This window comes from Mauremys reevesii, linkage group 10 (assembly GCF_016161935.1).
Source record: "Mauremys reevesii isolate NIE-2019 linkage group 10, ASM1616193v1, whole genome shotgun sequence".
NCBI classification, from domain to species: Eukaryota; Metazoa; Chordata; order Testudines; family Geoemydidae; genus Mauremys; species Mauremys reevesii.
The window spans coordinates 53,913,295-53,929,277 of NC_052632.1; the positions used below are offsets into that span (position 1 = coordinate 53,913,295).

The 15,983-nt window shown below is 47.5% G+C and overlaps 1 protein-coding gene across 3 annotated transcripts in view; it reads left to right on the forward strand.

Moving 5' to 3' along the window:
- Positions 1-15,983, forward strand: part of FAM234A (family with sequence similarity 234 member A) — a 48,118-nt gene that overhangs the window by 27,630 nt on the left and 4,505 nt on the right. For all 3 annotated transcript variants that reach the window (XM_039492794.1, XM_039492795.1, XM_039492796.1), the window contains exons 5-10: positions 8,924-9,054; positions 11,513-11,645; positions 12,090-12,228; positions 13,697-13,837; positions 14,608-14,686; positions 15,379-15,531. In XM_039492794.1, coding sequence (XP_039348728.1) covers positions 8,924-9,054; positions 11,513-11,645; positions 12,090-12,228; positions 13,697-13,837; positions 14,608-14,686; positions 15,379-15,531 — 776 coding nt within the window. The remainder of the gene's footprint in view (positions 1-8,923; positions 9,055-11,512; positions 11,646-12,089; positions 12,229-13,696; positions 13,838-14,607; positions 14,687-15,378; positions 15,532-15,983) is intronic.

Below are 15,983 nucleotides of genomic sequence, written 5' to 3' on the forward strand. Positions count from 1 at the left end.
ACAGGGGATTCACACCTCTGCTATTGCTTTTCATCCCTTCTATGCCTTGGCGGTAGGGGAACCCTGATGGTATGCTGGTTTATGAATAAGGTACAGATTAATGCAAGGTATTTCATCAGCATGAAAACGTAGCCAATGCATCCACGTTGCAAACATCACTAAGGCTGTGAGAAGCCAACGTGCTCCCAGCCAATTCGGTTCCGAAGCTGCCATTTTGTCCTGCTGTGCGTGTTGGGTACTGTCTGTGCTGCAGTCCCTAACATCCCTCTGCAGTGCTCAGATATGCTGGGGGGAGATGGGAAGAAACTTTTTCAGCCCTAGCTGTGACTATTTCTCATGCACGTTGTGTGTGTCAAATATGAAGAGAAGAAATGTTCAGTTGCTTATATACCAATGCTAGGAGTCCAGGTAGCAAGCAAAAGCAATTGGGAATTTTCATTGAGGAGAAATGTGATATAATTGGCATTCCTGAAACCTGATGGGATTATTCACATGATTGGAATGTTAAAATCACTGCTTATCACCTGTGCAAGAAGGACCAAGTGGTTAAAATAAGTGTGTCTAGGGGGCACTCTGCATTAGACACCATTACCGGTTTTAGATTTATTGGGAACTCAGAAGTGCAGGGACTTGAATGTACATGGATCGATGTGCCAACTAACAAAGCCCAGAAGGATGAATGGGGCTCTGTTACAAACCCCCAAATCAAACCAGAGAAGAGGATGTTACTCCCAAAACACCGGTCTGTAATGTGTGGAGAGAGAAATTGTGTTGTTTTGAGGGACCTTAGTTTGGGGGATGCATGCTGGGGGTCTTCTGCAGCTAGTAGGAAAACATCATTAGAGTGTCTTGAAATGATAGAAGATAATTTTCTAACACAAAGGGTATTGCTTCCAACACTGTTTGAATGGGTAGAGATGAATATGCCACTGGACTGGAAGTTGGTAATTGCATAGGCCAAGAGTAAAGAAGGAATGTTTTGCCTGTATGGCTATACCAGTATTCTGCCTATACTATAGCTGTCCTGGTATACTGTACTGGCAGAGTGCTCCTGGTGTGGATGCAGCTTATACCACCAAAGCAGCTCTTTCGTCTTTATAGCTTAATCCCACTAATGATGTGCCAATATTAAAAAAGAGCCTAATTGGATTATGAGAGTAATGAGGCTAGTTAGCCTGGATATCAATCCCAGGCAAAATAATGGAAAACCTGAGACTGGATTTCATTAATAAAATAATAAAGAGTTTAGGGACGGGAATATAATGAAGCCATATTGACTGGCATCAATGCATAGCTGTAATATACCAAATACTTTGTGAGGGGTTTTACTTAGTATTGCACGACATTCTGATTAGTGTTGTATAGTATCAGTAAAGAATACATTAAATGGTTTGACCAGTAGTTTTCAAAAAGCAGCTGTCAATGGGGAATCCTCTCTGAATGGGGGTGTTTCTAGTGGGACTCCGCAATGATCACCACCAGTGCAGGTAAACCAGTGGTTCTCAACCTAATTACCATTGTGGGCTGCATACGCAGCTCTCTCTGTGTTATGTGGGCCGCATCTACGCAATATATGTACTACATGTATGGCCTGAGGATGTCACTTGGGCTGCAGCTGTGTGATGACTGGGCCACAGGTTGAGAACCACTGAGGCAGACAGATGCACTGGATCTCTTTAAGCTAGCGCGCTAAAAATAACAGTGTGGCCACCGTGGCATAGGCGGCAGCTTGGGCTAGCCACCCGAGGGTGCCCCCGGGGGTTGAGCGGGTTTGTACTTAGGTGGCTGGCCTGTGTCACCATCGCCACACTGAGTACAAGCCTGCCCACCTCTGGGTGCACACTCAGGTGGCTGGCCCAAGCTGCTGCCCGTGCCGTTGTGGCCACGCTGCTCTTTTTAGCGTGCTAGCTCAAGCAGGCAGGGCTAACCCAAGTCTGTCTGCCCGTGCTGGGAAGCTGCTGTGTAGACATACCCGTGATGTCTTCAAATCAAGACTGGCTGCCTTTCTAGAAGATACGCTTTAGCCAAAGACAAGTTATTGGGCTCAGTACAGATGAAATGTAATGGCCTGCTCTATACAGGAGGTCAGACTGGGAGATCTAACGGTCCCGTTCAGGCCTTAAACTTTGTGAGTCTCCGAATTAGTTTTGTGCATATTTTTCAACAGCTGCTATGTCCACTCTCATGAGGGCTGCATTTCAGTTTTGGCAAAGTAACCTCTGTGTATCAGTATATCTTTTCTGCATCTCAGGGATGGTATCAGAGTTATATTTTTAGATTACTAGTTTGCTAGGAAGGGCCGCTCAAATAATTGTACTTTTGACCAAGCAAAGCAAAGTCTAGTATCAGAGGAGTAGCCGTGTTAGTCTGGATCTGTAAAAGCAGCAAAGAGTCCTGTGGCACCTTATAGACTAACAGACGTTTTGGAGCATGAGCTTTCGTGGGTGAATACCCACTTTGTCGGATGCAAAGCAAGGTCTGACGTTCATCTGGATGGCATTTCTCTGTCTGTAAAGTGATAACTTTGGAACACTAAATCCGCTCAATTCCAAACATTCTAGCCATCAGTGGACAGAACCCTATTGATTTTGGGGAAAATTGGGAAACCAGAAGGGGGTCATGGTCAGCACAAAGTGTATTTTGCTAAACTCAAGCCAGGGGCTCTGTGTGTCCCCCAGCTCCCCTTTCCCCCCTTCTGTGTGCCTCCTCGCCTCCCCCCATTTCCTTCCCCCTTCCCATACCATTGGGCCTTCGTTCTAACTTCCTGTGTGCCTCCTCTCCCCAGCCCTCTCTCCCATCTACACTGGAAATAGTTGGATGGACAGGTCAAAAACATGTTTGTGATTGGAGAATTCTGATGCTCCATCCTTTTTTGGAGCTCCACTTAAGCTGGCATTCCTGTTCTGAGCCCATAAAATCAGCAGTTTCCCCCTGCCCGCAATTAGCTCATTCCAGGGGAAATATCCCTTCATAACACACAAAGAAGGGTACCGAATTCACAGAGAAATCTGGTACGCTTTTCTTTCTCCTGTTCTGCCATTGACTCTAAAGTTCCTAATTCCTCTTCACAAAAACAGCATCGACAGGGAAGTTCCCTCTCAAGAGATTTTAAGTCCATAATCAGAAGTAGTTGCTAGAATCATTACAGTCTTTCTGCTGTTTGTGTATGATGCAGCTTGTGGCCTGACATGCTTTTTTTCCAGGCCCTTGTTATCCAGTACAGTTGCCTGAGATACTGAAAAACTCTGAATATTGATTGCACCATTAAAGTTAATCTAGTCATCCCTGGCTCCCTTTGATGGGATTTAATGTCTAAAGGAGCCATCATGAGCACATTTAAGGATTCATCAGAGCTGAATGAATTTGTTCTTAATCAAGTTTTCACCTATTCAAAAGAATTCCCAGCCTATTCTACTACAGAAAGTAGTCTGGAGATTTTAACTGTAGATGCACCAGGCAGACTTTTCACAGCTCCCATTCAGGAGATTCTTTCTCCAAAGAGGGAACAGCCCAGCTACTTTGCCTCCATCTTGTGACCCTTTGACCGCACTCCTGTCCCTGTTCTTTTATTAGTTGTCCCCTGAAATTAGTGGGTTTCTGAGGTCCCGTAGATCCTCCTCTTAGGCTGGGGGGGGATCCTTTAGCATTGGGCGGGCTTCCGCCCGTCCAGTTTCCCAGAAACCCAATAGATACTTTGCCTCCAACAGTCCAGGTGAGGACAATGAATTAAAGACCATGGTAGCATTCTCTGAAATGCTTCCAGTTCCACACGCAGGGCCAGTTAGGTAGAACTTCAGGGTCTCAATGGGTGGATGACAGAGTGGTGTAGAGAGGAGGGATTTAGATTTATTTGGAACTGGGGAATCTTTTGGGAAAGGAAGAGCCTATCTAGGAAAGATGGGTTCCACCTAAACCAAAACAGAATGAGATTGCTGGCAGGTAAAATTAAAAAGTTAGTGGAAATAAACTAAACGCTGGGGGAAAGCCAACAGGTGTGGATGAACACATGGTTCAGACAGAGACATCCCTTATGGCGGATTTATTAACAGCACGGCTCTATATCTTAGTAAACAGGAGAGGATATGTATTGATCTGTCTGGGGATTGGTCCTGCTTTGAGCAGGGGGTTGGACTAGATGACCTCCTGAGGTCCCTTCCAACCCTGATATTCTATGATTCTATGATTGATCAAGTACAGGTAGAAACTGAAGAGAAATAGGCAAATGAAAGTGTCCCATTCAGTTACATCACATGAAGACAGACAACTACATTTTGACACATTTGATAAGTGCTTGTATACAAATGCAGTAACTCTAAATATTAAGATGGATGAACTTGAGTGCCTGGTATTGAATGAGGATATTGATATAATAGGTGTGATGGGTTTGGTCACAGAGACCCCCTTGGAGCTGTCACCTGATGTGCTGAAACTACCTCTGAGCCTGTCTTCCCTGCCAGCTTGGGATTCCAGAACCCTGTCTGTTTGAGCCTGACACGCTAATCTGCTGCAACACAGACCCAGGATCTGAAACACACCCCAAAAGCTGCAGACTTAACTGCAAACAGCTCAGCAAGTACTCCTGTCTCCAGCACCCCGTTCCCAATGGGATCCAAACCCCAAATAAATCAGTTTTACTCTGTTTATCTGTGGACATAATGGAAGCTATTTACATGCCCCTTTTGGGTTCAGTTCAGGGGTGGGCAAACTTTTTGGCCTGAGGGCCATATTTGGGTGGGGAAGTTGTATGCAGGGCCATGAATGTAGGGCTGGGGTGTGGGAGGGAGTGCAGGGTGTGGCAGGGGGTTGGGGGGCAGGAGGGAGGGGGTTGGGGTGCACTAGGGGGCTCAAGGCAGGGGGTTGGGGTGTGGGGTGCAGGAGGGGTTTGGGGTGCCGACTCCAGCCTGGCACCGCTTACCTGAAGTGGCTCTGGAGTGGCAGCGGCCGTAGCGGGGCTAAGGCAGGTTCCCTGCCTGCCCAGGCCCTGCACCTCTCCCAGAAGTGGCCAGCATGTCTGGCAGTGGCTCCTCACCTGCAGGTACCACCCCCAAAGCTCCCATTGGCTGCGGTTCCTCGTTCCTGGGCCCCCGACCCCGCTCAGGAGCCGCAGGGACATGATGCCGACCGCTTCCAGGAGCGACTCAGGGCCAGGGCAGGCAGGGAGCCTGACTTAGCCCTGGTGCGCCATGGGGCTGGCAATCCCGCGGGCCGGATTGAAAACCCTGATGGGCTGGATCCGGTCCGCAGGCCGTAGTTTGTCCTCCCCTGGTTATTTGCTTTCAGGTTCCGTGTTTTTCCATTGAGCAAGACTAGCATGAAAAGAGTGCTGCCTCCCTGTTAAGTGTCATCTTCACCAAGCCCTTGGCTTCACCAGGAGAAAAGGTGTCAGCCCATATGTTTTAAGATCCTAGTGTGGACAAGCCAAGTTATAGTTTTAACATGTTAGTTGGTCAAAGTAAACCCTGGTCTTGCTCAATGACAAAATTTAGGACACCTGTTAACATCCCTGTGTAGACAAGGCAGTTCTGCTTCAATATGGGTACATTACAAAATGTAGAAAAAGTTCTCACACCTACTCCAGAATGTCACTCAGCCAGGGTCTAAATTTTTGGTAACACTGAGCCACTCATTCTCCCTTACAGAAGTCCCTGAATGTATTGGGTACTGGTACAAAGGCATATGAAGAGCCAGGCTGTGCCCCAAAGAGAGGAGTGTGTGTATGTGTGAGAGAGCGAGAGAAGGGTGACCAGATGTCCTGATTTTATAGGGACAGTCCCGATTTTGGGGTTTTTGTCTTCTATAGGCTCCTATTACCCCCCACCCCTGTCGCGATTTTCACATTTGCTGTCTGGTCACCCTATGTGGGGGGGGGGGGTTGTTTTTTTGTTTTTGTTTTGTTTTTAATAAAAGGGTGGGAGAAATGGCAATAATATACAAACACGTTAGTATGACTAACTTTGTAACTGCCCCGCCACCTGCCAATATTAACTGGGCATCTGGCATGGTCAGTTCTGCTGACCATGCCAGATGCCCATAGATGCTGGAACTAGGGGTGATGGGAGGTGCTGTTGCACCCCCTGTCTTAAAATGATTTCCATCATATACAGGGTTTACAGTTTGGTTCACCGGCTCTCAGCACCCCCACTGTAAAAATTGTTCCAGCGCTCCTGCAGATGGCTGCATGGCAATGCCTACTTGTAAGTCATTTGATGCTCTGTCCTGATACCATACAGTGAGCACTTCTCCACACCAGGCGTTTGGTGCCACGGAAATCTTCAGCAGCTTCTTTGTGGAGCATGTCAAGCTCGCAGTTCGTTTCATGGGTAGCCCATATGGGATATCTTTCGGCACAGGGCAGTGCTTGCCTTCCAAACATCATCACCTTATCAGGGGCCTAGAAGTCAAAGAAATAAACAGCTCCTTCCCAATAATCCCTTTACAAATCAGTGATCCTAGAGAGCCACCAAAGGACAGTGGTAGCTTAACCTAGGAGTAAAATCCAGGAGAGCATTTGGCAAGGTTTTTTCCCCCAAAGAGTCCTACTCGCATGGTTTAACAAAGGTCCTAACCCCCCAAGTATCTTTGTTCTAAGGTATTTGCCTTGGGAGTCCTACATCCTGAAAGGAGAGTCTCACATTTCATCCTCATCTGGTTGTTTTCAAATCAGTGGCGAGACTCAGCTCTCACCACCTCAAAGATCTAGTCTCACAATTCTTTTGCAGACAAAATAGTACGTTCTGTTGTAGATTTCCTACATATGCATGTATCATTTTCCATCTCTGTTTTTCATTGCCTTCCACTTGCCTTAACTCTGAAAACCCTAAGGAATTGCAGTTGTACTCTAGGTCTCTGTACACCACTGAAATTCTCCCTCAACTGAGCAGAAGACTGGAGGTAATTGGATTCTTTGTTCATCCTTAATGAGGATCAAAATAAGGGCATGAAAGTACCAACGTTTCTTTGTGTTGGATTAAAATGGCCATTGCTCAAGCTTGTGTCTGTGCTAAATCAGACTCCATTTTGAGGCATTGGGACACATTCCTCCAGCTTCACTTCACTGCCTACCCAGAAAAGAATAAAACCACCCGCAATTCAATATGTGACGCATCTGCCTGGCCTTCCCTTCATAGCCTCAGGCAACTTTGGAGTCAGGGTATCACTAGGTACAACTTATATTCTCTCCCGCCCTTGTCTGTTTGCTTGTTATCTGTGGGGATAAAATTCTCCGCTACCCTCTATTCCCCAGAGGAACCCTCCCATTCCAAATCTGTTGTGATAGTAACAAATTCTAATGTTGTTTTCAAAGCTTTGGAAACGTTCTACTGAGGTCATGGCTGCAGCCTGCTCTGCATTACTGCAGACAGCACAACGTTTCCTTGTTATTCAGCACTGCTGCCCTTATGAGAGCGAGCCAGTGATTATCCAGCACTCCTGGAAGGGTAAAATACCTTTCAGTCTGGAACCACGTGTGTGTGGCGGTTGAATTGTATTTGGAAAATTTAAGCAAAGCCCTTTTAGCTGTTTCTTATCTGGTAAAATGGGCTAATAAACTCAAAATATCACTACTTGCATTTACACAAAAACAATTGGCAAAGGAGTGATCAGACAGGCTGTGTGTCCATTTCTTAGATACAGGAGAGTCATGGATTCCAAGGCCAGAAGGGATCACTGTGATCATCTGCTCTGGCCTCCTGCATACTGTAGGCCAGAGAACTTCCCACAATCATTCCTAGAGCAGATCTTTTAGAAAAACATCCAGTCTTGATTTAAAAATTGTCTGATGGGGAATCTACCACAACCCTTTGTAAATTGGTTAAGATGCTGACAGAGGTTTCATTATTTTTAAAAGTTGTTGGGCACATACAGTTTATATCTTCAGTTGTGATTGTGTCCCCCCTAACATCCAGGTTGGCAGATATGCTTCTGTGCAAAGCAAAGATATCAGTAAGAAATTTCTGAAGACTACTTTAATTTAATTTGATAAGTTCATGGAGGATTCGATAAGTTCACGGAGGATAGGTCTTTCAATGGCTATTAGCCAGGATGGGCAGGAATGGTGTCCCTAGTCTCTGTTTGCCAGAATCTGGGAATGGGCAACGGGATGTTCATTTGACGATTTCATGTTCTGTTCATTCCCTCTGGGGCATCTGGCATTGACTGCTATCAGAAGACAGGACTCTGGGCTAGATGAACATTTGGTCTGACACAGTATGGCCGCTCTTATGTTTAATTCATTTAAATCTAGACTTCTATGTAGTGTCTTAGGAGTCTGATTAAAAATCACACAGGATCTTCCCTCGGTAGATCACATCAAATTTACAGGTCATGAAAAGGAACAACGCATGCCAGTTACCTGCTTGGGGCCGGTGTTAGCTGTTATCAGCAGGTATCAGTCCCCAGTAGAGGTGAGGTTCTCCCAGATCCCCTGTGTCTCTGGAGTTCAGCTGTGGCATACTGTAGTGTGTTCAGGCATCCATTTTGGAGTTTGCTCAGAAGTAGCTTCAGAGTGTCAAAGAAAAAGCTTTCTCCTAGAGCAGACCCCACAAGAATACTTGAGATCCAGTCCCAGGCAATGAGACACATTTTTGTTCATTGTTTAGAATTAGGAAAGATGTCTTAATGCCAGCTGTATTTTAGGCCCTTTCCATTCAGGCTCCCCAGCTGAAAGCTTGGTTTGAGTTTCATCTATGAATAAAACCCAGGAACGTTTGAATTTATAATTGAAATGCGAAGACCTGTAACTACTAAGTGCCAAATCTGACACCCCAGTGTGTAGGGCTAAATGATGATGCAGGATGGGCTATCAGGCTATGGGGTATCTCAGAGAACAGTAACAGTAATGACAAATCGTTCCTTAGTCCTACAGAGCCACTAAACAATATTCTGAGCAAATGTTTCCCATAACAGGAATAACTGTGTTTTTCAGGGGAAGTTCGATGGAGGCAGTTTAACAGTTTTGGAGCTAATTATACCGTGGTGACTCCCTTGTTAAAGATACCAGATGTGGATGGAGACGGTGTTCAGGACGTGATGATCTTTACCACTGCAGGAGATGAGGTACATACATCATCACTTAGAACCATGGTAGACCCTTTGCACATACTGCTAGGAGTGACAGGAGATTTGCTTACTCTGTGTCATCCTAAAGCAGGAAGTACCCCCTGGGGGCCTCTGTGAGACTAGCAGGTTTCAGTAGGGCAGGTCCCATTGCCCTTCCCCACCCAGAAGGGACATGGTCTTGCTGCTTTTAGCTCAATAAAGTTTTACCGCTCCCTCAAATGAATAGAAATATTTCACTGATTTAAAAATATAAATCCCAATGAAAAACGTACTTTGGTGTAAATATTCTTCTGCTGAGTTTGCAGCTCAGCCATAGTACCTTCCCCCCGCTAGTGTGTGAGCCACAGAGTGCGACTGACGGTGAACAAGAGTGCAATTGCCTGGCCTGTTCCGTTTGCCCAGGCTGAGAGAAATGCAAACAGCACCAGGAAATGCAAACAGCACCAGGTTCTGAAATCTCCTGCTTGGGTCCTGTAAAGCACTGTTGAGACGGTATGAGGAGGACTGTGGAACATTAAATGAAGTGCCTTCTGCTCTTCTTTCTGGCCAAACGGATGTTAGAGATCAGCTGGCTTGTTCAGAAAGAGTAAAGCTGGTGTCCTAAACATCCTCCCTCAATATACCAGTGAGGTGAGACCTAGCCAGTCACTCTGTTGCTGTGGGTAAGACGAGTGTCCTATAAAGCTAAATTTCCATTACAGGAACTCCTCATGTAAAGTCCTCCTGGTTAACGTTATTTCGTTGTTACGTTGCTGATCAATTAGGGAACATGCTCGTTTAAAGTTGTGCAATGCTCCCTTCTAACGTGGTTTGGCAGCCGCCTGCTTTGTCCCCTGCTTGCAGGAAGAGCAGCCTGTTGCAGCTAGCTGGTGGGGGCTTGGAACCAGGGTGGACCAGCGGCCCCCCCATCAGCTCCCCACTCCTCTAAGTTCCCTGTGCAGCAGTTGCCAGCAGGCTAGCAATTGCAGCTATCCCTCCCCACGCTGCCATGTGCCGCGCAGAGGGGGGGAAGGGGAGGGGCTAATGTCAGGGTGTCCCATTCCCCCCCTTACCCCTTCTTCTCCATATAGAGCAGGGTGGGGACACGGAGGGAGAGAGAAAGAGAGAGGCTGGGGCAGCAGCTGCTGTCTCAACTTCCTGATCCACTTAAAAAGACAATGCACTTAAGAGTGGGTCAGCTTACTTAAAGGGGCAGTGTGCATTTCTCTCTCCCACACACAAGGTGTGTGTCTGTCTCTGTCTGCTATGCTGTCTCCTCTCCCTCCATTCCTGCTGCCTTGTAGAGTGAGGTTACATTAACATGGTGTTAACCCTTGAGGACTCAGCCAAGTGTTAGTTCATCATTTAGCACAGGAGTTCTCAAACTGGGGTCGTGAGGTTATTACATGGGGGGTCGCGAGCTGTCAGCCTCCACCCCAAATCCTGCTTTACCTCCCAGCATTTATAATGGTATTAAATATATAAGAAAGTATTTTTAATTTATGGGGGTGGGTGTCGTACTCAGAGGATTGCTATGTGAAAGGGGGCACCAGTACAAAAGTTTGAGAACCACTGATTTAGCAGTAAGGCATTCCCTGGGAAATATCCCATCCTCTTCCACCCTCTGACTTTACCACCTCAACCAAGCTTCAATCATCATAGCTGTGAACAGTATTAAATTGTTTAAAGCGTATAGTGTGTATGTGTGTGTGTGTGTGTATATTTGTCTGGTATTTCCCTGGAACCTAACCCCACCATTTACATTAATTCTTATGGGGAAATTGGATTTGCTTAACATTGTTTCGCTTAAAGTCGCATTTTTCAGGAACATAACTTCCATGTTAAGTGAGGAGTTACTGTACCTAATACAACAGCAAAAACGCACAAGCGGTTGTTCTGCAGTCACCTTTGTTACTGTTAATAGGCCTAACCTTGTCCTATGGTTAATTATGCACAACAAAAAGATTGAGGCTCGTGACAGACAGTGACACCTAGTGGCCAGTTGGGTATGTTGTGAATCGTTGGTGTGTTGCGAATTGCATTGTCTAAAGTCAGTGGTTTTCAAACTGTTTTAAGGCTACATACCCCTTTCCAAATAATGTAGTCTACTGCATACCCCCATCTGGAATAGGGTCGTAGTATACCTATGATTAGATTGCAAAGTCTTGCTAAATAAAATGTGTTGCTCAGCATCACAGGATTTTTCACGTGTACCCCCTGACGAGAGCTCAGTTTGAAAACCGCTGTCTTAAGTCAACATCAAAAAGTGATCTAAGGCATGTAAAGTGTCGTCTGATGTTTGGAGAAGGCTCCTCACAGATGGGAGAGCCAGGTTGCAAGCTGTGCTCAGGCAGCCACCTTTCTGTCTCACGCCGTCAGCCTCCCCAAGGGTTTGGGCTGCAGCAGCAGTAGAATGCTAGCCTGCAACAGTGGTGTTAATAAATATTTATTCTTATGGTTTTCATTTTCTCTGTAGACTCAAAGTTTCATCTATTCGGGGAAGAAGGGCGAGCGGATTGGAACCAGTGGCAGACTGAGTCTGGGTGCAAGGCCTGGTTATCTCATGCATGTGACTAAGACTGGTTCCTACTACGTTCTCTTCAATACTGGTAAGGCCTCTTGCTGGTTGAACACTAGAGATACTCCCAGTACTGAGAAGTGACCATCACTTTGAAATTCATAAATACTCTTCCAGCTTGTCATACAGTATTCCACATTCTCACAAGACTAGCTTCCAGGTTCTGAAGTGACATTCAGGATTAAGCAACAGAAGAAGCCCTCTACTGAAAATAAGAGCTCATCTTGTGACCCCAGAGAGCGCTCTTTACATGTAGTCATGTTCTTTGGACAGTGCATTGAAATGTAAGTTTGAAACACAGCCACTGTTGCCAAGTGAGTATAGGGCATGTTGCTAAGTTAGTCTGTGCTTCCCTAAGGATCTAATACACAATTTCTGAGGGGAAAGGACAGGAGAGAAGGCCTCATTTGCACAGTTTAGCACAATGGTCAAGGTAAGCTCCCTCCGTCATTCTGATTTCTCTTTGTTTGCACAGTAAATTCTCTTTATGGCTACTCCTTGAAGGATCTCTACAGCATGGCAACGGGGGTGGAAAGTAAACTCACCAGCCTCAAGCAAGATCCTCAGTGGGAGAAGAAGATCGAGAGCCCCACACATCACATACCACTTCTCAGGTAGCAGCACTACATTCTCCTGACCTTGTGATTTAATTGGGGGGCTCTGATCCACTGATTGAAGCATGCAGCAGTGTGGTTTAGCTGTCTCTAAGATCCACTTAGCAGTGTTGCTCTTGGCAGTCCAGGAGCATGTTCCAGTGCCAGACAATGAGGAGAAGGCTGCGGGGACTGACTCAGTGAGTGACAACAAAGTGGAGAGGATGTAATTCTGTTATATGTTGGTTGGGGAAAGACACCAAAGACAGAGAGGACGTATTGAGTGTGGCACACAGGGGTTAGAACTAGGGGGAAAGGGATTAATTTGAGAGCATGGATTGAGGCTAAATAGCAGGAAAAACTTCCTGGCAGCAAGATCTATCAGATTGTGGAATCATCCACAGAGGGAAGGGGTGGGACACCCAACAATCGGGACAGATCAAAGAAAACTTATCAAATGTCCTGCATGTCCCAGTCCTGTGTTGGCCCCAGGGAGATGGACTGGATGGTGTAATGTCTCCTCTGTGTTTTATTTCTATGATTTATGCCAGATTTCAGGCTTTGGAGAGTTCCGGTTCAAATTCGTTTAGACTAAAACCATCAATACAAACCGGATCGCATGCACGCACACACAGTCTTGAACAGCCAACTGCATTGTGGGTAAAGCACAATCCCAATCTGTGCAATCTCTCAAAATTGAGACAATCACCAGTTAAGCGAACTTTCAAATCCACAGCAATGTAAACTCTCCAGCTTCCCGCCACGCGCTCTGACTCCTCAGCTCCACTACAGACATTTTTTCAATTCCAATGGCTAGTTAAACATTGCACACCCAAATGCATTTCCACGTGAGCTGCACAACCTTAACTCTCCCCTCCGCTACAGTCAGATAGATTACTGACAGCTCTGTGGGTTTGGACATGGCTAAAGCATGAGGGCAGAGATCAGGTTGTGTGTCTGAGTGCGGGAGATTGGCAAGTACCAGAATCATGTATAACTGCAGAGGCTAAAGGAATTTTCCAGAACATGTTTTTGCTTGCTCACTCACTAGACAGCACCTGAATTTCTCATGCAATGACCAGGCAGGGAAATCTCTTTATTCCCCAGAGGGGGAGGGGAGCACTTCCAGGTTCCAGTGATCCGTCAGTCATAAAGAAACAAAGGGCACAAGCCCAGAGTGCTTTCCTCATACAGCTGCCTGGAGTGCAGGGAGAGCGAATGCTTTACTTCTCTTGCATGTGGCACCCAGAGGGAGCTGCTTTCTGTGGAGGGAGAGTGCCCAGTTGGATGGGGAGAGCTGGCAACCTGCAGCTTCTCCTCCCCAAATGTTGGCTTCAGCAGAGCCTGGCCTGGCGTATGGTCTTGTGTTCCTTTCCTTTTCCTGGCGGGATGATAGCCTTTGATTTCTGCATCGGGCATACTAAGAATAAAGTGGTATTCTCAGCTAGGAAAGCTCACTAGTTCCTTGTCTTGGCCTCTCCTTGTTCAGCTCTGGAGACATTCGTTACCTGGTGAAGGTTCCCGGGAGATCAGGGGAGAATATCTTGGTTGTGAAGTCAGACATGGCTGAGCTTCTCAATGGACAAACTCTTGACTCCCTGTGGACTGTCAACGCCTCCCACATCTTGAGGTAATGCTGCCATTGCAGGAGAGAGATGTTCCTTTCCAAGAGTTTGCCCAGTGACACTTGGGTTCCAGGGAAACACGGCCCCTCCTTCGTGTGAAGTGCATGTTTCATATGATCTAGTATCACTTCACAAAGGGGAGAGCTTGACGCTCTGCCTTGATTCTAGGGAGGGTGGGGGAGAACCTCATTCAGTCAGTCTATTTCCTGCTGACATGGCTGCAATTCGTGGAGTGGAGGGCGGTATTGTGGTTCTTCCGGGGCAGTCTCTTTCAGGGAGCCACAGTAGGGAGTGAGGGCAGAGAAGGTGATTGTACTTGGTGTGTGTCTTTTTCTGCTGCAAACCCCTCCCCAATAGCCTGGCTCCAACCCCCACCCCACATACTGTAGCCATATGAGCGGCTGGAAACTTGGCCTGCTGATTACCTTATATGCCATGGAGGGGTGGGTCATCCTACATCTTCTCTGAAGGCCAGCGCCGACTACATGAACTTCCCCTTTCTGTGCCCCAGCCTGGTTACCTGTGCCTCAGGGGATGAAGCTCCCACTGTCTCAGGGAAGAAGTAGGACCTGGGTGCTGCTTCGGCAGAACTTTCAGCCTAGGGAGCAAAGGGGCCTGACCCCCAGCTCTTCCAGTTAGTAATGGCAAATGCTGAGCCATTGTGGGATCAGTTGAGTCTCTCACCAAGCTGGGTGTGGCACTGGGCCTGAGACGCCTGTTCCCTGGCTGCTCGGTACCTTGTCTCAGTCCCCTTCTCCTCCTGTCCCTCTTGCAGCGAGCCAGTGTTTGGTTACTACACACCTGACGTTCTCCACATAGTCCTTGAAAGTGGAGTTGGACCCAACAGGAAGAAGGTTTGAAAGCTCTTTGCTTTGATCCCCCTTTCCTTGCTCGCCTGCTGGCTACAGTGTGTGTTTGGTTGGGCTCGAATGCCATGTGCACAAGGAGTTAGCTCTGCACTGGGCGGAGCGGAGTTGGCTCTCTTGATAGGTGTCAAATGCCTTTGCTGAGATGTGCGGCTCTTTCTCCAGGAGGTTCCTCCGTCAGCCCAGACAGTGTGTGGAGTTCTTCCCTCCTGCAAGTAACTGACCATAAACAGCAGGTGAATTCAAAGGCAGAGTTCTGGGTCTGATTTCTCCCAGCACCTCCAGATATGACTCTGCATTGACATGGCTAACTACGCATAAAGGCCCCTCAGTGCCCCCTCCGTCACTGCATCATGCATGTTTCTATGGTGTCAGTTTCAGCTGTGATCATCCCCCAAATTGGAGAGAGAGCAAACACCCAGGATAGGTGCTGGGGCAGTCAGAGGAGCCTGGGACTGAAGCTATGGAAAGTTGTATAGCTCTGAGGAGGAACTAGAGCACAGGTTCCAAATGGCAGCTGTGCCAAGCTCATTCCATGGAGTCTGGGTTCAGCCAGCCTGCCCTGATCTGATTTCCCCATGTAGCCAAGCCCTGTTCCTGCAGGGAGGTGTGGAGCTGGGCCCCTGACTCTCTGTGTGCTGTATGCTCCAGGATAAGCTCTGGTCTTTCTTCTCTGCCAGATAATGATTGTTGAGAGTGGCTCTGGAGCAGTCCACTGGGAGCTGGAGCTGAATTCAAGAGCAGGGAGTCCAAGGCCTGCCACGCTCAATACTGCAGATCACCGGTCCATGTTCCTTTTCTGGGGAGAGTACCAGGCAGAGGCCAATGAAACGGTGAGGGCTGGCGAGCGGGGCAGCACACACAGCCCTTTGGGCTCACTCTGATCTTGAACCGGAATTTGCAGGACACCCTCCTCCTTCCTGCCCTTCTTCCCCCCCCCCCCCCCCCGAAATCTGCTGGCCCTGGAGAAGCACTTTGCCCTTCCTGTACTGTGTGCACACACGTACCTGGGCGTGTCCCTCCAAGCTCTCCTCTGCTCACATGTGGCCCAGTACCCTTGGCCAGGATCACAGTCCACACCCCTCTTGTGATGACCTGGGCTGAATCCCCATCGCCATCCCGAGTGGTGGCGCTGTGCTGCCTTTGCAGGGGATGTAGCCCAGGCCTGAGGTGCTGAGCAGAGGGGTCTCTGCTTTGTGCAGTGAATGATGCTCGCTAGACTGCGGGGTAGCTAGCTGTTTCTTAAGCCAGAGTTTACTCACTCGCCTGCCAGGCTTTCGAGAGC